The 24,164-nt window shown below is 39.5% G+C and overlaps 2 protein-coding genes across 2 annotated transcripts in view; one reads left to right on the top strand and one right to left on the bottom strand.

The window, feature by feature from the left end:
* LOC139740125 (glutamate receptor ionotropic, kainate 2-like) overlaps nt 1–7,341 on the top strand; it is a 110,871-nt gene extending 103,530 nt beyond the window's left edge. Inside the window, exons 6-14 of the mRNA XM_071650707.1 lie at nt 484–657; nt 1,316–1,474; nt 2,046–2,153; nt 2,656–2,763; nt 3,388–3,591; nt 4,113–4,673; nt 5,203–5,431; nt 6,417–6,673; nt 7,174–7,341. Of these exons, the coding sequence (XP_071506808.1) occupies nt 484–657; nt 1,316–1,474; nt 2,046–2,153; nt 2,656–2,763; nt 3,388–3,591; nt 4,113–4,673; nt 5,203–5,431; nt 6,417–6,673; nt 7,174–7,341 (1,968 nt within the window). The remainder of the gene's footprint in view (nt 1–483; nt 658–1,315; nt 1,475–2,045; nt 2,154–2,655; nt 2,764–3,387; nt 3,592–4,112; nt 4,674–5,202; nt 5,432–6,416; nt 6,674–7,173) is intronic.
* A 7,401-nt stretch (nt 7,342–14,742) lies between these two features.
* Nucleotides 14,743–24,164, bottom strand: part of LOC139740113 (centrosomal protein of 162 kDa-like) — a 30,754-nt gene continuing 21,332 nt past the window's right edge. The window contains exons 23-31 of the mRNA XM_071650696.1: nt 23,992–24,075; nt 23,100–23,342; nt 19,850–20,163; nt 19,172–19,275; nt 18,357–18,502; nt 17,558–17,782; nt 16,667–16,816; nt 15,945–15,997; nt 14,743–14,977 (exon numbers count right to left, since the gene is read on the bottom strand). Of these exons, the coding sequence (XP_071506797.1) occupies nt 14,743–14,977; nt 15,945–15,997; nt 16,667–16,816; nt 17,558–17,782; nt 18,357–18,502; nt 19,172–19,275; nt 19,850–20,163; nt 23,100–23,342; nt 23,992–24,075 (1,554 nt within the window). The remainder of the gene's footprint in view (nt 14,978–15,944; nt 15,998–16,666; nt 16,817–17,557; nt 17,783–18,356; nt 18,503–19,171; nt 19,276–19,849; nt 20,164–23,099; nt 23,343–23,991; nt 24,076–24,164) is intronic.

Below are 24,164 nucleotides of genomic sequence, written 5' to 3'. Positions count from 1 at the left end.
AAGGAAACGAACACAAACTAAGTAAACGGTATATATGCATTACACCTAAGAAATATTTGATTTGTAACAAGCGACAAAAAGCCAGATAGTTGACATCCCATTGTTTACTAAGTCTTACAAACCCCTTTACTGTTACAATGTGACGTTTTCCAGCAGACTAACTGGCGTTAAAAATGAATGACCTTTTCCCACATTGTTTCAGCATACTCTGTCAACGCAAAAGCTCATGACTCCCCCAGGGACGGTGTAGACGGGCGATGACGTATGTAGTAGACTGCCCTCTAGAGTTGTCCTCCGTTCGTGATGACATAGATATCCACGGCACAATTGCGCTCTGTTCATTAAACGAGAGGAGAATGTTCTGGGGAAATTGACGGGATCTGTTTTCCAGTGTATTTCTTCTTAAAGGTCTGCAACCCAAATCTCCGCTACACAATGAAATTTGTCCTCATCACATACATTCTCTTCGCTATCTCCGGACAGGATCTTTACCTCATGAACATGTCCCGCTATACTGGAGACAAGGTTAACTTGACTACGCTTCATATGCTGTCCAGACGCGACCCAGCCACCGAATCTTTCATATCGGAGTGGAACGCGATGCAGTTCGGTCGTCGTGACTCGTCAACGTCTGAGAGAAACCAAAGCCTACTCACTGTGAGCGATGAAGCCTGCCCTCAGTTTCTGTCCTCAGACAGGCATTTGAATACCCCCGAAACCTCTTTTACAACGTTTGACATGAAAATAAAATATAGAGCAATTTGAACCATTTACTAGTACTACATGTACGTCATTCTGGACGCCTTATCTCATGTCATATTAAATGGTCTCTTTATGCATCGTTCCCAAGGTTGTTTGATATTTCACGGGTAAAGTCTAACAAGATGATGTATATCAAATTTACAAGGAAAACAATCTAAGTTTTCTTACAGTAAGATTCATCTTTATTTTTCAGTGTATCAAGCAATGTGTGAGTGCTAAATGGCAGAGATTATAATCCTTTTACATATATGAGAATAAGAGTGGATAAGAAAACAATGAACAATTCAAATTCGTTCCGATAATGTTAATAAACACGCATAGCGTTAACGTAACCCTATATGTTTGTAGAATGAAAAGACCTCTTTATCTTACGCCAAATCTGTTGCAAAATGCAATATTTTTGTTATTCATTTTAAGTATCTTGTTCAGTTCTAGTTTTAAATTTCTAGCGAAAATGTCAAACGTCTACTTATGAGCAAGTGAGTCTCTTGCACCAAGAGTCTTTTGTACGTCCCACTAACTCACCCCCCCCCCTTTACTCTCCAACCAACAGACTGAGGCAGCTCTCATGTATGACGCAGTGAGTGTGATAGCCAGTGGCCTGCAGGTATTTACGACGAGTCGTAACGAGTCAAACATCCCTTCACTGAGTTGCTTTGGTGAACAGACCACGTGGGAGGACGGTTTGTCTTTCTACAACTTTCTCCAGGCGGTAAGTGTTTATCATTCACTCCAAGTATGTGTTTTCATCTCCGATTGGTATTTTAGGAAAAATCACGTGGCCTGTATGACGTTTTGAAGGCTTGCACCTCCCTGCTTTCACGACTTTTGCTCTTCAGACGTTATATTAAGGATTTTCGTTCATGATCTGAAGGGTGTAGGGACTTCACGTGGTTATTCTATTTCATCTCAGTACAGACCTTTGAAGTAAAGAGAACTATGTAGGAAGCATACATTTTATTCATCAAGACTCACTATAGGCTACGAATTCACAGACAAGGTGTACCGGTACATGTTAAACTTTTGCAACATATTTTGTTGTATGCAGTTCATTTATGGGGGAAAAAAAGAACACTGCTTTGGAATGTTACTTTGTGTGTAACTTCGAAGAAAGAGGGAGAAAGAGAGAGAGGAGGGCTAATCTCAGACATCACGCTCAACAAGCGAGTTGACAAGAATTATTTCTTGAACGGTGGACAGAACAAAAAGACAAATGTATATCATATAAACCTTTATTTACTATCTGCTTATATCAGTTGCCTTCTTGTATCACTTGTTGATAGACGGACATCAATGGCTTAACTGGACCGATAAAGTTCGACAAAAGTGGAGAGCGAGCTGGTCCTAGGTTCCACATCTCGGAGCTCCAAGAAGACCACGGTTTCAAAGAGGTAAGGGTGCTTTTAATTCTCATTCGTTCGGTCTTGTGTACCATGAAAAGGCATGTGTTCCAGTTTCAGTCTTACCCCAAGAGGCGAGACCACCTTACAGTGTCATTATCACTTGTGAAGAAAGAATAATGTATTCTCAATCGACAAAGCCCCTTCCACATTGATAAAAAGACATTCGTCACGTTCTCCCTCTCTCGCTCTACTCTCCCAGATAGTGCCGTCAACTTTATCCCATAACCTGTTATCTTTCGGATGAATACATTTGTCTAATGAGTTGATTTCCATTAGTTGAGGTCAAATAAATCAAATGATGTGAATAAACATTCAACGATTTTGAAATATATCGTCATATTGCTTTTGTAGAATATTGTTAATTTCGTATTGTATATTATGATCTAATCTTGCTTTTGATTTGATCATCAATGGTAAAAGTTACATACACTTGTCTGACATCCTAGGGCATGCAATGATTATCACGTGACTTACCTTCTTGCCATGACAGGTTGGTGAATGGGAACCCCGGACTGGTATTTTCATGCATCCGGTTGACATCCACACAGACAAGAATGATACGATATCGAACAAGACACTTGTTGTGACTACTATATTGGTAAGCCATTATTGTTTCGTATTTAACAAATAGAATCATTAGACTAGGATATCTTGAAGCAAAAGAAATTGTGCTAAACCTGCTTCTGGGTTAGTCAATCGAGAATGTACAAGTTAAAATGAAACAGGGTCACATTCTCATTAAAAATGTTTGCGTCACGGGTTTGTACAAGTCGGGAAACTTTTTTTGTGGTACCTCTGACTTTTGTTGGATTTCGTGGCGATGCCTCTTGTGGTCGATTTGTGTACCCCCGAGCCCATGACAACGAGAGTTTACTTCTTGACTATTAGGCAAATGGGCCTCGTCTTGATTACAAAGGTAATATTGTTGGTGATGATATATTGCAACTGATAAGGGTGATTAAGGAGCAAGGATCTTGGTAATTATATTCTATCGTCATCAAGATCTTAGTAACAGCAACTGTATAACCCATTTAATCAGGGCTGCTGCCTCTTTAGAATGGTAAATCAGAACTCTTTTGTTACACTTCACATGTCGGTAACTCACATTAAATAGTATACAGAAAACGGTCATTTCGTCTCACATGTTCCTGTGTTTCTGATCCAGTCACAAGAGCCACCATTCAGATCAATTTCTTTACATTGTCAATGACTGTTGCCATAGGAACCACCATACTGCATGCTGAGGAGAGGCCACGAAGAGATGTCTGGAAAGGAGAAGTACGAAGGCTTTATTATTGACTTCCTCGAGCGAATCTCTGAGCTGATGAAATTTAACTACGTCATCAAGATAGTCGCTGATGATAATTACGGCTCGGAGATGCCTGACGGTTCCTGGAACGGTATGGTTGGAGAACTCATCGAACGTGTGAGTATCGTGTAGATCCCGGCTCTGCCTTCAACAATACTTACTTTTAGCATGTTTGGAAATGAAACAGAAAACTATGAACAGTCAACTCTAATCGAAACCAAACACATTATGGACATGGAGAAGACTGGTATCTAAAGCTTCCAGTATATAACCAAGCCAAATTAGAATTATCACTGAAGGTGACTAATACCCCACTCCAGCAGGGCAGACTCCTATGAAAAAGAATTGAACCAGGGTTTGATAAAAGGTTCTGTTTGTGTGTATATGTATAGTACCTTGTGAGTACATTGTCAATTTGATCAGGTCTGCCAAATTGTGGAAGCATTTTACTCTTTTTAAAGATTTTTTTTCTTCTAAAACTATGTGGTTACCAAGGCAACACATTGTATATAAGCATAAGCAAACTAAAATATACACTGGGAGGAAGATCTAGCAGGATTAAGTTGAAGAGCGTGTTTTTTTTTTTTTCATTCAGTTCTCTCAAAATTTGGTAAAACTTATCTCACTTGCCTCTACAGAAAGCTGATCTGGCTGTCGCTCCGCTCACTATCACGTATGCACGCGAGAAGGTCATCGATTTTTCCAAGCCTTGGATGTACCTGGGAGTCACCATCCTCTATCGAGTACCCGAACCCCAGAACCCTGGCGTCTTCTCCTTCCTAAACCCGCTATCTCCGGACGTCTGGCTCTACGTCATCTTAGCCTTCATTCTAGTGAGCCTAGTGCTGTTCATCCTGGCACGGTTTAGCCCGTACGAGTGGTACAATTCCCACCCATGCAACCCGGATTATGACACAGTCGAGAATCAGTTCAACTTCTTTAACTGTCTCTGGTTTTCCTTCGGCGGGCTGATGCAGCAGGGGTCGGAGATCAACCCGCGGGCCTTCTCCACGCGTGTGCTCAGCGGGTTCTGGTGGTTCTTCTCCCTTATTCTCATTTCGTCGTACACCGCCAACCTGGCAGCTTTCTTGACTGTTGAGCGAATGGTGTCTCCCATAGCCGGTGCAGACGATCTAGTAAAGCAGACAACCATCGAATACGGAACGAGGAAAGGAGGGTCCACCGAGGAATTCTTTTCGGTATGTTATTATATTCAATCATATCATCGGACCACTGAGATGCATTGTTGTAGAACCATGAATGCCCAGTTATACAGTGTGGAGGACACACGAATTCATTACCTCCGACCGATCCGAAGGCTCGTAAAGGCCAGCTCCCCCTTTTAAATTGACCGATCATGGTAACACGATATTCTCTCTGAACACAAATGCAAAGTCCTTTATTAAAATGTTGAGATAGACAAAGATTTATACCACGATTAGTATATAATACGATCACAAAGTTTACAACTGATATCACAGTAATGTTTGTGTGCTTGTTTGTGGAACATACAACGCCGATATTTGATTGGAAAATTTGATTGAAATGCAAATGATCATAATACAATGAGCGCCTGTTCAGCCTTTTTTCTTCCCTGTTCAATGAGTACACATATGTGTCTTGAAGACAGACAATGGCGATATAGATTGAAAAAGAAATAAGATAGTTTGCGTCTGTCCTAGTGATATACCTTTGATCCAACTGTTCATGATGTCTTTTCTTCCGCAGAGGTCAAAAATTCCGACCTACATGAAGATGTGGGAATTTATGAGTTCCCGCGAGAGCGTATTCTCGAACACGTACGAGGAAGGAATCCAGAGAGTGCTAAACTCCAAGAACTATGCTTTCCTCATGGAATCATCAATGGCAGAGTATGTTATCTCACAGCACTGCCAAAACCTCACCGTAATCGGTGGCCTGCTGAACTCCAGAGGTTACGGCATCGGAACGCCGCTAGGTAAGAGAAGAGGCTTCACGAGAGAGGATTCTTCTCGCTGCTAGCGATTATTCAAGCGGGCTCCTTTTTTTTTTTTTTGTTCTCTCTTGCCTGTAGCAAAAAGTACAATGTAGTTATAAGCAGTACAAGCAGCATAGGTCTAACCGATTAACTTCAGTGTGCCCCAAAATGAGAATGTAAGGATGCCCTTCAAAAAAAATTGATACCAATGACAGCAAAATTTGATACGATTGTATGACTGCGATATGACTTTCCATACAATAGTACCAAGCCATAAGTATCGAACAGGAGCAACCAGGATATGTTTCTATTCCTGTATGTCAATACATGTTTTCATTGTTTCAGTTATGTTGTTGTTATTGTTTTTACTTTGTTACGATTCAACAGTAATTAGGAGCAAACACATTACTATTCTGACGGGCCTCTCCTATAACAGTTTCAAAGGTTACATTATCATCTGATTATTGTGTCATTCGTTAATAATCTCCGATCTCACACATTTTGAGCTGAAATATGTTATTGTCCTTATTAAAAACAGATAGTAATCATGTACGGGGGGCGTTTGCACGCACGCTTCAGATCATCAAGCAATGCAATTATATTATGTATGCATGTACGTATGTATTACTTAGAATACAGAGTGTATTTGTATATCGCTGGTGTTCTCACGACATGACGCGGTCGGCACCGGAGTCGCGAAAGTAAGATTTAAAAAAAAAAAACACCTCACGTTTGAAGTTTTCGCCTTTACAAAAACAATAATTACACACCTACGTTAAGTGTAATTCATTTTGAACTGGCAGTAGAGATTATGAGTCTCTGGTATGTATATCATGAAATGTATAACATGTATACCATCAATAATCTCTTCCTAGACATCCCTCTCAATATCTTATTCTGATACGTACGAAGTTTGATTCTCTTAAACTACTGATTTTGATCATCTCACGATTAACTGGATTTCTCTGTGGCTCCTTCTACGCAGGTTCCATCTATCGGGATGAGGTTACCAAGGTGATTCTACAGCTCCAAGAAGACGACGTTTTGCTGGAGCTAAAGAACAAGTGGTGGAACAAAGACCAGTGTCAGGGCAACGTGAAGCAGAGTGACGAGGCCAATTCACTGGGGCTGAAGAACATCGGGGGTATCTTCCTGGTTCTCATCACGGGATTGGTGTGCGGCCTTATAGCGGCGTTTGCAGAGTTCATCTGGAAGTCTCGACAAAATGCCGTGATAGACAAAGTAAGGACACACGTCATCCTCTACTACAAACATTTCATTCTCTGTGCCTGTAGTAGTGGTGGTGGTAGTGGCGGTGATGATGGCCCAAGAGGGGTGGGAATGATTACCACCGCTGGTTTTGTGGTTGTCGAAGAGGCTGTAAGAGACTTAAAAGGTCACGTGTGATCTAATTGAGTCGGACGGTGGTTGCATATTTGAAGGGGAATCATGTTTGGCGTTGGTGGTACTGTAATGGAAGTCGTGGTCATTGGCCGAGGTTGTGATGGCTGCAGCAGTAGTGGTACTGATCTTTTAGCATACATTTCCCAATTCATTAACATCATTCATTTTCCAGTGATTTTTTATTTCAACCTACTTTTTATATTTCAATATTGATAAGGACTGTTATAATTTTGAAAGGCGATATCAAAGTTTATACAGGATGCTTCTATCATGATCATATTCAGCATGGGTTCATCCCAAACAATATACATGTATTTCCTTTTCTCCTCCTACTGCAGAAATCGTTATGTGGGGAGATGATGTCGGAACTCCGGTTCGCCTTCCGCTGCAACACCAAGCGGCGAAACAGCAAGCCCGTCATAGAACACAAATATATTCCCGCTACTTCCTTCCCGCCAAACATCAACGGGCGGCAGTCCATGCAAATGTCAGAACCCTTGGCATGACATCAGGAGTTGCTATGGTTACAAAGACAATGGTTTCCATGTTAATAGCAACGTTTGAAGATGTCTGAGACCCCACTCCCAACGTTGAGTCACATTTCTCATCCTACAGCTTCTGTCGCGAAGCCCATAATCAAGGACGAATATTTTTGTCGATTGTAGCCGAGGATCGGAAAGATAGTTTTCCAAAGTAGCGAACAGATTGCTGAGAAATGCAGGTTTCAGCTGCTCAAGAATGTGATGACGACCGAGTTTGCTTCTTCTGCAATGTTTGTCGAATTATCGAACGAAAACGAACTCCTACGGCAAGATTATCTTGAGAGTATGTACCAAAATATCAACTTTCACTTGTTAACGGATGTCATCTTTTAACCATGTTATCACACCCATCTGTAAGGAGTGACCTTCGATTAAAATGCTCAAACTGATATTGCTAAAGATGCTGCTGCAAACGTCGGCGCTAAGTTACAGTGGGCAGATGTTCTCCTAGATGGGTACAGATGATGGTGATCACACATCCATTACCAATCGTCTCCGCAGTAGAGATGGAAGACAAAGATAGCAGTAAGAACCGGAATCAAATATCGTGAATATTTCATGGAGTTGCAAGCTGCCTGACTGCTGGTGGGTTCCTTCTTCTTGTTGTATGCCTGAAAAAGACACTCTGTGTTCATCAGTCAAGTCGTCCAAAGGACCTAAACGTGTTGACGTCATGTTGAAAACAACCAGCATACTACACGACATCATTGACGACATCCATGTCATCAACTTGCCTCAAGGACGTCTCTTGTTTAGAGCGGTATTTACCACCATCATTCAAAGACATCGCCTCGAGAAATATATATCAAAGTGGTTTGAATGTGACTTTTCTCTTATTCATGCCACCAATAGGAAAATGACACCACCGTTCTTATCGCGACGGCAGTTTTATGGCGATAAATCATTTAGAACGCCGGAAAATTATGCTATGGATTAGAGCAAAAACCAGGCGCATTTTATTGTCTGCCAGTCTGGAATATTTTTCTATCTTTGCTTCTCAAATTATCTTAACATAGTATTTATGAAGCTATAGAGCTGCGAACGTTCATTGCCAGCAATAAAGTTTGTAAAGGATTAGAGTTAAAACGGCATGTCAAGGCATTGCTTCCTAAGAAGTATTTCAAAGGAATCGGATATGATGCATTGCAATGCAATACACTAATCTTGAATCCATTCTCTACAAACCTCAATTTAAAGTCGCATCGACCGTGACGACAGAGCTTCGGAACTGCGTTCCAAGAGTGGCCAGTCGACGTGCGACTCTGATTTTGTGCACGTTTCATTAAGCAACTTGCACGAGGAAATCAAGAGTCAATAAGTTCTACCGGTACTCAATTCTTGAAACCGTAATTCACAAATTGTCTGCTGTATGACGTGAAAGGCGAAATAGCTCCGATAAACGGTGCGCGATATATAGCGCCTATTGTGTGCTCCCAGTACATGTATTTCTGGGGAACCTTACACGGCAGCTCACAATAACCACAGCCACTATCAAATCAAGCTGTCTTGAATGAAATGCTACGTAGACTATCTGTCTTCCAATTAGTGAGCTCGACATGTCTTGCGTTTTTGGCAGCTCGCAGAAAGAGTTTTCTAAGTCTAGCAGACCAAAAAGAATTGTGCATATCAATACAGCTGTACAGTCGTACATGCATCACGCTTATATTTGATTTTATTGTGTAGAATACGCACAGATTTGTTGTTAGGATCATATCGTCTTTGATGAAAATAACATGATGATCATGATTTTTGTCATTTAAATCTATTTCGAGTAAACTTCTAGACAATTTGTTGATGAAAGCAAAGCACATGCGTCTAGTTTCGAAGCTCTCTTACTCGTATTGCTAGAGATGAACAAACTGGCGATGAACCAAGACACGGTTTGACCTACAAATTCATTTGACAGAATAGCCATATTATAACAGAAGACACCCCACGATGGCGAGTCCCAAGGGCTTTGTAATAGGTCCGTGCATGCATACTGCAGTAATTATGCGTTGAGTATCTGTGTTTCAGAGTCATGTCAGTGGCCAGCATGCAGAAGTAGACAAAGATCAGAGTTAAAAATTTACGAGCTGATTGAAAGTGACAGGAGAGTATTATTTAGTCACATTCCGGCTCAGATTGCATTAAAGTCCATCCTCTCTTTTAGCCCTCTGATGTCTTTATTCTACTTTGATGTTGTTGATGTTGTTGGCTCTGATGTTTCTGCCCCCTCACATTACACCCGATGCTACCTCTGGCATTCTTAGGATACGGATTTTATGTCCCGATATCACATGACTTGCATGGAATTGTATCTGTGATAGTAGTTCGCCTGATGGAAAAATGGACGACAAAAATAAAATAATAAAAACTCAAACTTTGAAAATGCCTACTGATCATGGGAAAAGTCTGGGTCTTTAAGATTTCATCAAAATCTCCAAGCATGAGTTTAAGGCAACTTTTCAATTAGATCATTTATGTATTACATTGTAGAATATTTTGACCTGCGCCAGAGTTCATGCAACAAGGTCCTACCTTTTGCTGAAATCATTTTAATTTTATTTCCAGCTATTCGATATGTAACTACTCAAGAATAAAGCAGAAGTTTACAATCTACAGCTCGAGATGGGTACAACTGTTTATTTTTACTTTATACATCAGAGTAAATTTTTATGGGTACAGCTGTTTATTTTTACTTTATACATCAGAGTAAAGTTTTATCTAACGACAGTGGGCTGGTAACGCAAGAGAACAGATTGTTTTAAGGACTTGAAAGTTGGAAGAACTTGTGTGAAGCGCTCTTATCGTCACCACCATGACGACAACACGTCTTAGAAGTTGATTGTTTTTCTTTAAGAATTTGGATGCTGCAATGATTGCTATGAAAACGAGTGAATAAAGGCTCAAAGTTGGTTAATTTTATACATATCTAACTTAGGGGGTGTCGCAAGAAAGTCGAGTTGCAGTTAATTGTAGGATTTGCAACAGATTTGGGGTTGCAATTAATTGCAACTTTCTTGCAACACCCTCTTAAAGTATTTTGTATGTAGAAAGATTAATGAGAATAAAAAAATGAACATAGGATTTGACATCTTACCAACATACTTTAAGATTTAATAGGTTCCTGTAAAACGGATGGAATGTGCATGTTTGTTTCATCTAAACAATTTCAGAAATTATGGCAATAAAGGGGCGCTAGGCTAAGTTTGCACTCCTGGGAAAACGGATCTGCAGAAGTAGGAAAATGGTTTTAGCTATGTCCTTTGATATCAGTGTTGCCTGGAATGTTACATAATATTTTACATTTTGGGGAAAATTTGCATTTTGAAGAAATGACTCTTCCAATTCCACTTCTGATAGGACTTGCCAATTTTTAAGTAAATTCCCCTGTAAATCTGTACATGTTGTAATAGAGAAAATTGGAACCAAAAAAGAAAAAGAAAAAGAAAAGAAGATCTGGGCTGTCTGTTTTGATAGCTTGATCTTAGATTAGCCCAGTTAAACTACTATAGAATTTTACAGCTGCCATAAAAAATGTATCAATTTGCCTGAAGGAATTCTGCTGGCTGGAGTTCGCACACCACGTAAAATAATCTTTACAACCATCAAATGCATTTAGCAGCAGCCTAAAATAAACTGCTCCAGTATGTTTGACCAATATCATTTTTCATATTTCTTCTCTTATCAACGAATATATCTCACGGCTTGATGTATTAACAAAAACTGAGTAGTTGCTTGCTCACATATTTGGTTTGAAGAAACTTCGATTAGTAAGTAGAAAAGCATAGATAGGTATCGAAGATAGGCAGGAAAAGAAAAAAAAAATGTGAAACTGATTTCCTATCTCATGTAAAACATACACCATCGTTTATCATGCCAAAATATAGAGTTTGCCGTATAAAAAAACATTGCACACACAGTGATACACTAAGCATAGTCTTCAAAAGGGTAACACTACGATGTATAATCTTCAAAGCTAACAAAAACTACTGAAAGGCATGGGTTTGAGGTACAATTTTGTCTTACAGAAAATAAACAATGATGGTCAGTCATAGTCAGGTTTGGAAGTAAAGCCTGCAGCTTTTGTTATATGGACTCTACATACAAATTTGTCAATGGTAGAAGAAAGAGTTTAGCTAGACTGTGTAGACAACAAATTCAGAAGTAGTAGTGCTAAGAAGTGGCAACCGCCAATGGGAAAGGTAGTATATGACATACAGATTATGATGTGCTATTTTAAAACTTGCCTGGAGCAAGGGAGATCTCTTTAAGAGACTTGACACAAGACTATTTTTCCTCTGAAGGTATGTAAATTGCTCTCTTGAAGGAAAAAATATAGATATGTTTTAAGCGCTCTATTTATTTGACATGTGTTATTGTTACAAGAATATGCAATTTGACAATGGATTATGTATGAGCTAGAGTATGTTGAATGATATTCATTTATATACATTTCTGTTATGCAGTTATTGCTAGTTAGTTTTTCCTAAACCCAATGTGGAACAAATAAAAAAAAAGAACTTGGTATGCATGTATTTGTGTAACCTTTTGTCAACTTTGGCATCAAAAAGTGCCCTACATTAGAATCTGTGTATTGACAAGGACAAAATAGGAAATATTTCAGCATTTTGTTTTTCTTGTCATTTCTGCTAACAGTTTTGTTGATGGTTTATTCTATTTTGTTTTCAATTCTCTGCAGTAAAAGCCATCTCAGAGAGATGTGCACTGTACAAATCAGTCCTTGTCAGCAGGTTCAGAAAACAAATGACTAAAACTTTATTCTGTGGATTTTATTTCAAAGGTCGCTGTCCTGACATACATTGTTGACTTGATATTCTGTGCAATGCAAGTATGCATTTGCTTTATCATGCAGGATTTGATGACATTTGCTACTGAGTCAGAGAAGCCAGTGTTATTACAGCACGTAATATACCTTCAAAACTATGTATAGTTTCTACTCGTCAGCACCTGTTGTTTTCCATTCAAAGTTAATATATAAATATGATCTCTTGAAACCTGATATCCAGCTTTGTTTGCTGTTTTCATTTTCCTTTTTTTTTTCTTCAATGTTGTCTCATTTTGATTATTTTAAGCATTTTTTTTCCAACTACCACATTCCTCTCTGACAATCACTAAATTACACACACACTCACATGCACACATACATACCTATTATATATATATATATATATCATATATATCATCACTGGGGCGACAAGACCTCGTATCTACAAAATGTCAAATGTTCAGAAGAGCCAAGAAACATGGCGGCCAAAGCACTAGAGCGAATGGGAAAGCCTTTCCTTTGAAATGCTATGGTGGCGTCATTTTTGGAGTAAGACATTTGGGATTTGGACAGGACATCACTTAACCTATTATTTCACCACTAATCCAAAAAAATCATTTTCACCAAAAATGCAGATACAAGGTCTTGTCAGCCCAGCGACAATATATATACATATATATACACACAAATACATATAATCAAAATATGAAAGTTCTGCGCGGTGTGGTTACAACTAGATATCAAAGGTTACAAACTTAGGAGTCAAATAAAAACACCGCAGAAGCCAAAAAATTGGACTGACGTTTCGGTCAAAGACCTTTATCACAGGTCTTTGATAAAGGTCTAACCTTTGATAAAGGTCTTTTGACTAAACCGTCAGTCCAATTTTTTGGCTGCTGTGGTGTTTCCTAAGTTCTTACTCTTGATTATCATATATGCATTTAAAAATGTATTTATTCAACATTTGTGATTGATTGACATGGTATCATGCAAAATTCACTGATTTTGTCATAATTTATGGGCGTAGCCTAAACAAATCAATGTTATGAATACAATCTACTCGACCAAATGATATAAAATCCCATTTCATGATCTATTCCAGCCACTGTACACTCCAATTAAATCCATGACTAGAACTTGTGCAATTCTCTGTACCTCAGTGTCATCACTTCTGCAAAAACACATTTCACACACAAAATGCTTAAAGGAGACACAGATATATGAGGCTAACATCAAATTACATGTAGTATGATATGAATTAATTTAATTCAAAAAATATCAATAAACACATACATATTTTGATAAATATATACAATATCTACATTCCATACATGTCACAAAATTGCACTTTGGAACACAATAAAGCGTTATTGTTTTCCATGAGATAAAAATCATGAGGCCCTTGGTTTTACAAATTGAAATTACAAAATAAAGTAGCTGCATAGATCGAAACTGTAATATTTCAGTCCCACAGCCTCTATTTGGTGTGATGTTCACAGTTCATACTCCCCTCTTCTGACACTGTAGTTATTGGTCCAACATAACACATAACAGACCTAAAATCTTGTACATTGCTATCTCGGTAAAACAGTTTCTTCATTTTCACTGCTGACATTTGGCTGGACCAGAATCTTCTGTACCTCAGCAATAGGTACACCCTCTTACACTCCCTAGTCCCACACATAACATTTCACGTGTAACTTTGCATCAGCCTCTTACCTAGCCATTTGTCAAGGCCCTCTCGCTGTATGGTGAAGAGACTTCAGCTGAGTGGGGTTGCGCGAGGGCCTTTTGAGATCTGCTTCGAATCCTTTTGTTAGCCCTTTGAATTACCGACTTTTGATCCTCGATATTGGGAGCAAAAGTCGACCAATCAGCGTGTCTGTCCGCTCGAACCTGATTTGAATACAGCAAATGCACACCACAAACCTCCACTGGTGGTCAGTGATGCATGTGTGAACAGGCATGACAACACCAAAGCTGAGGATGTGGGGAGCCACCATTCCATTGGTCGACTGGAACCCGTCAATAAGAATATTCAGTAGGGTTCACGTGTCATGAATAATAATGTGTGAAGCAGATCTCAAAAGGCCCTCACGCTGTCGCGCTCGGCTGGGCTCGCATCGCTCGGCTAGGCTCGCTTCAGTCGCCCATTACAGCGAGAGGGCCTTCATAAAAGGCTATCTCTTACCCTTCCTGCTTTCACAATACTGCATACGCTATGAGCACATCAAATGTACATGACCACAATTTCCCTTGTCTAGCAGGTAAATTGGTTTTACATGTAGCTGACAGCTTGAACACATGTCATGGGTTGCTACTACCTCTACACTTCGAGATGGTGTATCATGTGCATACTCATGGCTGCCTTTATACGGTAATCTTTGGTTTCTTAATCTAAAATCTGAGTGACAAATCTTAGTTTTTGCTATCAAAGCAAACAATACATAAAACACACATTTCAGTGAGACTGTTGATGTATCTTGTATCTACCTGAGGGGAGAGGGGAGAGGCTGCATAGTCTAAATCGCTTTGATGAAATCTTCAAGCCCACATATTACATTCCATGTGGTGCTAACATGATGGACTCCTGGTCATAAGAACATGGAACTCACAGATTGACTGTCTAGAGGGAGCACCACTCCCTGTCGCTGTAGTTCCCTGAGAACCTCCAAGATTGCCTCCAGCTCCACTCGGAACCTCTGGATCTCCAAGTTCTTGCCTTCCAGGAGGCTCTTGAGCCGTGAGATCTCCTGCTCCTTCTCCTCCGATGCACTCAGAGCTGCTCTCTCCACCAAGACTCTCAGATCTCTGTCTCTCTGGGTGTGTCTGAGGGTAGATGGAGGATATTGAAAGTAGAATCATTGTGAGTGTGTGTGGGGGGAAGAGATGTGGGGACATCAGGTGCGTTCCTGGTTTTTACACCAACATTCTCCTTGGGCTTTTGAAAGTTATTTCGTAGCACGATATTTATGTGAAGGATAGTGCCATCGGGATCGTGCATCGAGACAAACAAAAACAAATGTCGAACTAAAGCTCCACCACAGAGCATTAATGTTGGGCTTTCAAAGTTTCCACACAAACTTTTTTTTAAAAACTTCTTTGCAGTTCTGTTTTGTTAATTGGCCCAAAACATACAATATATGAAGTATTCCCTTACAGCATGTACCCCTGTTACACCATATTCCCTTTCAGCATGCCAACACAACTTCGTACATTCATGACTTATAACTTTTAATGCAATACAGTGGACTCCCATTATAACGAAGTCCTCGGGTCCGGCAGTTTTCTTTCATTATAACAAAATTTTGTTATAACCAAACAAATAAAGAATAAAAGACATAGAGCGGATAATGTTGCGGCCTGAATTTCAACTTTGTTGTAACCAGAATTTCGTTTTAACCGTGTTAGCTATAACAGGAGTGCACTGTAGCAACATCCTTTCAAAAGTTACTAGAGTTGAAAGTGAACAGCGTTTAAAGGGTTTTTAAGAAATGAGATGGGTCCTGACAGACTTACCTTTTCACGATATTTTACAAAAAAGTATTCTAGAAAAAGTGCAAAAACTGCAATTTTACACTGATTTAATGATCTCAAATTTTAAGAATATTGTAAAAAGAATTGCTCCTTAAAAAATTAACAAATTTCAGACTGACTACGTTCACCAGTTTCACCTTTTTGGAGTCCTCACAAACGTGAAATAAGGGCATGCGACTCCTTGTTGGTTTGTGATGCACGGTCACATATTATCACAAATTAAAAGTAAATTAATAGTAAAACTCAATAAATTTCTCACCTGCTTTCCAGAGCAGCAATCTTGGCTTGTAGAGCCTCAAAGTGTTTCATCTCCTGTGAGGGATGAAAAGAAATAGGTTAATGACCACTAAATCTGTAAATTATGCTCCTCTCAAACAGAGCAAACACTCTATGAGCAAAAGCATAGATTACTTAACACACAAAAACATATAGCATATTTAATGTCCCTATATTTCAACTTTGATAGGAATACTGATACTTTATAGTTACACCCATCATCATGTAGTTTCATCATTTAGGACACAAAGAGTAAGCAAAAAGTTTCCATTTGATCTATAATGCCCACATGTTTTGAGTGTTTAGTTCTGTTTTTTTTTTTTTGAAGTTGTTCGTACATTTTGTTGGACATTGTTCAAGAGCATGAGAATGCTGCATGTGTGGACTTATATATATGAGTTTTTATCATTGGAAAGGCAGAAATCAAATCTAATCAAATAAAATCAAATTAATCAAACCTCAATGTAGGAAGAATCGAGACTGACACGAAAACAGACATGTCAACCAATAGTGAGGGTCAAACATCTATCCTGTAACACAAAAACAAAGCCAGCATCATCTGTACTATTTCTGCCTATTGTAACAACAAACTTTAATGTTTTTCTTTCCGTGGAGTACATAAGAAGGACCCAAGTAAGAAATGAGGCTGAGGATGTGAATGAGAGTGAGAGAATGTTTAGGAGAGAGAGAGAGGAGGTGACTTACAGGTGAGTGTGTCTCCCTGGCCTCCCGTAGCTCCTCCCTCAGCTGCTCTACCCGAGTCTCCATCACCCTCTCCCTCACCCTGGAGGCTGCCAGTCGATCTGTCTCCAGACGAGACTCACTCAGCTGGTCTTGTAGCTCTCGGATCGTCGTCTGATGGAGCGTTAAGTATCAAGATAATCCTTCATTACACATGTTACTTTCCCTTTACCTTTGAATCATTCATAAACCATTGCGTATCTCTTTCACTAAATAACCCACACTGCTTTGTTCACCAAACTATACCTGTGCTACACATAGCAGGCTTCTTTAGCTACATGGCACAGACAATCTAAACAACATTCCAGAGAGAAGGACTAGCAGCTCCCTCCCTAAATCAATTTGTGGATATATCATGCTCTATGTGGGATAAAGGTAACATTGATACACTACAGGATGCATGTATCATTTTGGTAAGCTAACTGGAACAATCCCTTTACAAGAATCATATGTTGTATATCATACCTGTGTACTACATTATTCCACACATCTTTCTTTTTGTATCTCTCTCTCTAGTTATCTTCCTTTACTCCTTTTTCATCTCACATGAGTATATTAAATCTATAGACTTTTGATAAAAAAAAATCTCCATGATTCTAATCAGAAGCTTTCTTCCTGTTCCATACTCTCTTTACTTCTTTTTAAATTCTTTTTCATTTTTCTTGTTTTTTTCTTGCCATCTCATTCCATGTTACAATAAGGATAAAATATTGCCAACTCTATTATTGGCTAATATCATAGGAATTATGTCTCTTTTGTCATATTTCCCAGTATTTCCCCCCCCCCCATCCTGCAATTTCAAGGTTAATAAATATCTCCCCCATCCTATTCTCTTTCTCTCTTAACTTCACCCACCTGCTGTGCCTGCACCTGATTGGTCAGTCTAGATATTCTCTGTTCTGTCTGTGAGGGCGCCCTCTCTGCCTGAAGTCTCTCCATCTCCATCTTGTGTCGTGACCTCAGCGAGGTCATCTCCTCGGCAACCCTCTCTCGTTCCTGTCTGGTGCTGCTCTCCATCTTGGCCAGGGAGGCGTTCAGCTGCACCCTCTGCTGCTCCATCTCCAGGGTGAGGTCATCCAGCTAGAAGCCATGATCAGAAAGGATGATTTTAGAACCATTAACCCGTTGAGGACGAGCTGATTTTGCTACAACACACATTTCCCATTGACACCAGCACATGTATACTCGGGACTCTTGTCTAAGGGTTAAGCACAGCTGTTTGGTGGTAAGATAGAGGTACAGGAGTTGTGTGTTTGTGCCGAAAGTTTTTATATTATGTAAGTTCTGCATCAAACAAAATTTACAATTCAAAAGGTAGAGTTGGAACATCAGACCAATAATGCAAACTCTGATCACCACTGGTAATTTACAATCTACTGATGAGAGTCTGTGAAAAGAAAAGAAAAAAATCTCTATCATTGAACACAGTGGTTATCTAATAACACAAAATGCCTTCATTTTAAATAAAAATTAAGCTCATTTCAAGGCAAGCAACTGACCAACACTGGATAATGTCTAGTTGATCAGGTTGATGATACATGTACTGCAGGTAGCTTATACATTGATATTTTGAAGTCTGGTACCGGAATCTTGCTACCAAGCTCCAAAGTTGGCAGCTCCTGGCTTTTAAAGAGGATGCAGTATTGTGCCATACCTGGTGTTTGAGTCTCTCATTCTCCATGAGTACATCTGATATGTGGGAACCAGCAAAGTTCTCAGGAATGTAGGGTTTACTGCCTGTCATCTTCTCTCCACTCCCCTCAGATTTCCCATCCTGCTTCCTTGACTTCTTTGTCTTTCCTGATAAGATAAACATTAGTTCCAAAAATGTATGATTGACAGCAATGGGAACTGCTTGACAGTGGTAGACAGAAAGAAACTGTTAGTCTTTATTAAAATATGTGATATTAGCGACATTCTATGAAAAAGACATGCAAGGCATTTTACACAAGAAACACTTCAGAGACTTTAAAATAAAAGATTACTCTTTGACAGTCCTGACCTGATGTCAGATTGAATGACTCATTGATATTCAAATCACTGCAAGCACTCAAATGTAGTTATGCTTTGACCCAGTATGACCATTCAAAGAACTCCCTTTATGGGGTAATGTGTTCAGTATTATTATTGTGCAGTCATTGGACTGATATGAGTTGACTGTCTCATGCTGTCAAATTACACTAGGTAACAAAACAGGCAATCTGTAACAGTAGAAATTTTCATAATATTGAAATATTTGTGCATTTCGTGCAACCATAAACTAGCCCAAAATATAAAAGTGCGAAATTATTTTTGCTTACTGTATGTTTCTGTAGTTGATGTCTTGATTCCGCAGAATTAAAAACACATGAAACTCATCTCACCGGTCAAATGTGAAAAATTACTCATGCGAAAAATACCCACTTTTACATTATTTCATTGTATTAGATGTGGTCATGTTTCTTTTCTAGAGTTCGTAGGAATATAAACCTTTATTGCCCTCTCCTGTACTCCAAGCTCTAAATCTCTCCTCCATCAACTTGTCCACTGTGGATCGCAGCAACTCCAACTCTTTATTCTTGGCTGCTAGCTCTCTGAAGATAACAAGAAAAAGAAAATTTATACATGATACATGGCACAAAAATGGATTACTAACAGAAAAGCACCTTTTAACTGGCTAGGCATGATGGCTTGAATTGAAAATGCTACACATTTTATGCACACAGAGATGAATAATTTTCACATCAAATACTGTAAAGGCTGTTATTTTTGCCAGGATTTAATGTTCTTGAATACACGAATCACAGTTGGACCATGACTTTAACAACACGCCAACATGTCACCATGCACTAAGGTAATAGTGGGCATATGAAGGCCTCTGTGTCAATTTGTGAAAACAACATCTCTCAAAAATGTCCGTGACCTCCTAAGTCGCGAAAATATCTGTATGCAAAAATAACAGCGTACACAGAAGCAGGCTTACTGGAAAAAAGGTGTAGTTAACATAAATAGAACCAACTATGTCGATGAAATGTAAAGTTCGTGCAGCATGAGGAATGTTTAGATCTACACAGCTTGAAATGCATCTTGTATTCCAGATATCACAGTTTTGTTATACTCTTGGGCTGTCTACAAATGGCAAACAAAGCTAAAAGCACAATTACTCACAATTCATGGTGGGCCAGTTTTGCCTGAAGGCCTTTGTCCACTCCTTCTTTCTTGCTCTCTCCTTCCTTCCCTCCTCCTCCTCCTCCTCCCTCTCCTCCAGTCATTGCTGTAGAGACAGCCTTTGCTAGTTTCCTCCTTAGCTCCCCATTCTCCCTCTCAGCCTCCTGTAGCTGCCTCCTGCTTCTCTCCTTGACTCCCTCTAACTCCTTCTCTAGAGCTGTGAGACTGGTGTGAGGGTGAGATGAGAGCTGTCTCCTGGCTACAGTCTCCTCCAGCTGTGACTCCAGAGTACTGATGCGATCCTCGTATCTCACCTTCATCCACAAATATTATTGGATGTGAATTGGTGTGGAAAAAAAATGAATGATAGCAATGTCTCATGATCATGTCATTCTTATTGTTAATACAGGAAAAACAAAAAGATAAATTTTATCAAGAGAAAGCACACAACACACAAATAAACCTCACATATAAAAAATAGTTTGTGTCACAATACATGAATTCTCCAGCAAGGTGGAAAATCATAAGGTTTTGCTTCCTACTAAGTTGTTCCATTTATTTATAACGGGTAGATGCTGTTGCCTTACTTGAAGGAGAGATTAATGGTCTAATGATAATGACAGCCAAATAGTTTACCGGGCAGCCTTGAAATGATGTTTGAGAGGATATGAAATTAGCAATGGTAGGATTAAAAAACAAACAAACATCATTGTTATGTCACTATACAATAAAATGAGCAAACAGAAAGATATAATGCACCAGTATGAAATAATGAAGATAAGTTCACTATGAAATAAAAATCTGTTGTTCTAGACTATTGCACCCAAGGGATTCTCTACTCTCATCTAAAATGACGTGAAATGTGCAATCATTGCTCTATGACAATGTAGGGAAGGCATATGATGTATTAAAAAACAAACAAACAACCCGGATACAATTTCTCATATATTGCTGAAAAAAACTCGGTAACACGTAAATTAGCAAAAGGATAAACCATGATAAATTTAAAAAGGGGGTGGCATTTAAAGAACATCATCTTAATGAGAAAACAGTACATAATCAGAAATCTAACTTTCTATTACACACAAGTTAACCCGTTCCTCCTGCAATTCTCCGACAGCCCCCAAAGTCCCAAAAAGAATTTCTTTTGCTAGTCAACAGAAAACGGAGAGGTTGGTAATTCACCTGTGTGAAAGTAGTCAAGCGGTACATGTATCCCCTTCCCACGGTCAACTACATACACGTGTGTACAGTATGGTATGGTATGGTTTACTAGATAAAATGTTCTCACAGCCAAAAGGCTGAATTGCAACATTTGTTCACAAAGATATATTACTACAATACAAATTTGATCAAAAAAGAAAGTATCTACAATTTTCAAATCATTCATCACTATTAAAAAAAAAAACAATTGACATCATTGAGCGTGTTTCTACTGAGAGCACCTCACATCCCTGGCATCGCCACGAATTTTGTAGAACGCAGCACCTCGTATTTTACGACCACTCGAGCTGTTTCTACTGAGCGATAAAATACGAGGTGATGCAAAGGTGACGTGCAAATGCGGCGATTCCAGAAGTCAGGTATTTTTAAGTCACAGATTGGGTCACGCGCGCGATCCGAACCCTGCCTGCTTTGCTATACTGCGTCGGCTATTTTTTGAAAAGCCATTTCTCTTCGTCTCCCCATCCAATATACCCCGAACTAACATACTGGTATCCTGCCAAAGAAATCTTTGGAGATCGAGAGTCCAGTTGAGATTTTCTCAAGGCTGCGACATACTAATGTGGTACTCTCGCGATTCGAGACAATATAAAAAGAAATAACGCGGTGTAAAATCAAAGTAAGTGATGAGGGCTTAGTAATGCAATAAGTTAGGCTGTTAATCACGCGAACAATAGACTATAAATGCCACGATTCACATGTAACGTAACGTATAGGACCTACAACACGTACACAAGCGAGTTGGTACAAACAAAGCATGATGCGAACACGGTCGCTGTGTGTACACACGTATTTTGTACACATGTGTCGAAGGAGTGTGTGCGATGAACCGATTTGAAAAGCGCGGGGAGAAATTCTAGACGTCCGATACACCACGAATTTCGCTACCCGGTGTGTTTCTACTGAGAATCGTCCTTCGCGTCATCACGCATCGACCACCTCAATAGGTGGACGACGGAGCACCTCGCATCACCCGGCATCGGCCACTACCCGATCTGTTTCTACTGAGGAAAAATTCGAGGTGTCACCATGCATCGGCCAGTATCGGCCGGCATCGGCCGGTATCACCACACATCGGCTGGCATCACCTCGAATTTTCGTCGCTCAGTAGAAACACGCTCATTTACAACGTCATTCATTATAAAATCTATTACATTCACTACATTCAACACACTGTACGTGACAAATAAACTGAATAAAAGAGACCCATGCAGTTACTTCCTTTCCTCACATTCTATTCACATTTCCCCCTCCCTCTCCCTCACAAACATACATGCACTTACACACACGTGCAAATACAGGTACTCACAAACATAAACACACAATCATCTCTTCATCACATCCAATAAGTGACTCCCAAACACACGAACACATAAACACATACAGACACGTACAAATTCTCATTCTCTCACCACACAACATTACTATTTAGAAATTATAACTGTACACTCGTCACGCTTGCACTGCACGTGCCATAAAACAATGAAAATATCAATCAGGTCAAGGTATGAAGAGCATGTGCACTGATGGGCTCACAGACTCTTTTGTTCTACACAAAACAAGGCACCTGAGGGGGTCAGCGAACACAGAAATCTACCTGAGCTCCACCTTGATTGCTGTGTATGTCTTCATACGAGTTTTATATCAAAACAAGTGCAGACTACATTGGAAAAGGTTTACTGTAATACAATAGTTTTCCTTTGGAAAGAGAACAATTGCTGAGAGAAGAAACTCAAAGCCATTTTTCTGGGAAGTATAACACAAATTAACATGAATCTAGGCCATTAATGCAGGCACTCTTGTCTATAATTCAGGAACCTGGTATACCAGGTTCCAAAAGAACAGGTTAATAACGCAACATCAACCCCAGGGAGGAGGCTTGCTATCACCATACACACCTTCATGGCATCCCATCTGAGTATGTGTGCCCATTTTTATCACTGGCTATACCCATAACTCACACACTGAATATTCAGTGTCTCTTTATGTAGATTAAGTGCAATTTATCAATGATCAGTTGCAATACCTTCATGGCATTAAACTTCTGTTCCACCACCCTCAGTCCTCTCCTACTCTCTTCCTCCTTCCCTTCCAGCTCTCTCTCCAGCCGTTTGACCTTATCTTCCAGAAAGGTGATTGACCTTGGTTGACCCTCCAATGACCCCTGTTGTCCCTTGGGGTCGGAGGAGGAGCTTGAGGCTGCTGCATAGATGAGTGCGGGGAGGGAGTTTGGATGACGCCGCCGGATGATGTCATTCATTTCCCGAACCTGACAGGGTGACATCCAGTATCACATGCATCCATTAAAAAAGTTAAGAAAAATCACCATGTGCACTTGCTCTGAAATAGTTTAGTGATAACTTTCTGCTGAATATGAAATGTGATATTTTGACAGCGTGAGATCAGTGCAGGGATGTCAACCTTATTAATGGCATTGCTGAATTCTGATGGCTGAAAAAAAAACAAACCATATTTTGAATAAAAAAACAGTATTTTTACTCTTCCTGCAATTGACAAGTGCAGTAATGAAATCAGAAAGCTAGGAATTTTCCAAGAAACCGGCAGTAGTTTGGGCAAAACACAGCACTAAATACCGCAAAAAAAAATGACAGTTGGCATCTCTGTCAATGCATTACCCATACAGAATAGAGCTTCTGCTACAGATAATGAATATTATAATTCACACGTAGCACAGAAAATAAATGCAATCTTTACAAATTCCTCCATTTTGAACACGATTTAGAGAGAATTTTCTCTTTTGCTGGCAATAAAATTCCAAGTATCCTCAAACAGCTCATTTTGCAAGCTTAGATTAATTTTAACAATTCTTCAATGATTGATTGAGTAATCAGTTTGCACTCAGTATGTATCAACGTGACAAATCACAGAAGAAAACATTAAAATAGACTATTAAATACCTGTCTTTCTAGATCCTGAATTTTCTTGGCATCTGCGGCTCTCTCCTTGGCACGTCTCTGGGCCTCACTGGTCTTGCTGTTACCCTGGGTAAATGATTGGGAAAAAGCATCATTGATCAAACTGAAATAAAAAATGCCTCACTTATCTATCTCCCTAGGCTCAGACTTCTCAC

The sequence above is a fragment of the Diadema antillarum genome, unplaced genomic scaffold (assembly GCF_040938485.1).
Source record: "Diadema antillarum isolate AM-2024a unplaced genomic scaffold, OU_Dant_1.0 seq00000836_RagTag, whole genome shotgun sequence".
Taxonomy (NCBI): Eukaryota; Metazoa; Echinodermata; class Echinoidea; order Diadematoida; family Diadematidae; genus Diadema; species Diadema antillarum.
This window is presented reverse-complemented; position numbering and strand designations above follow the sequence as displayed.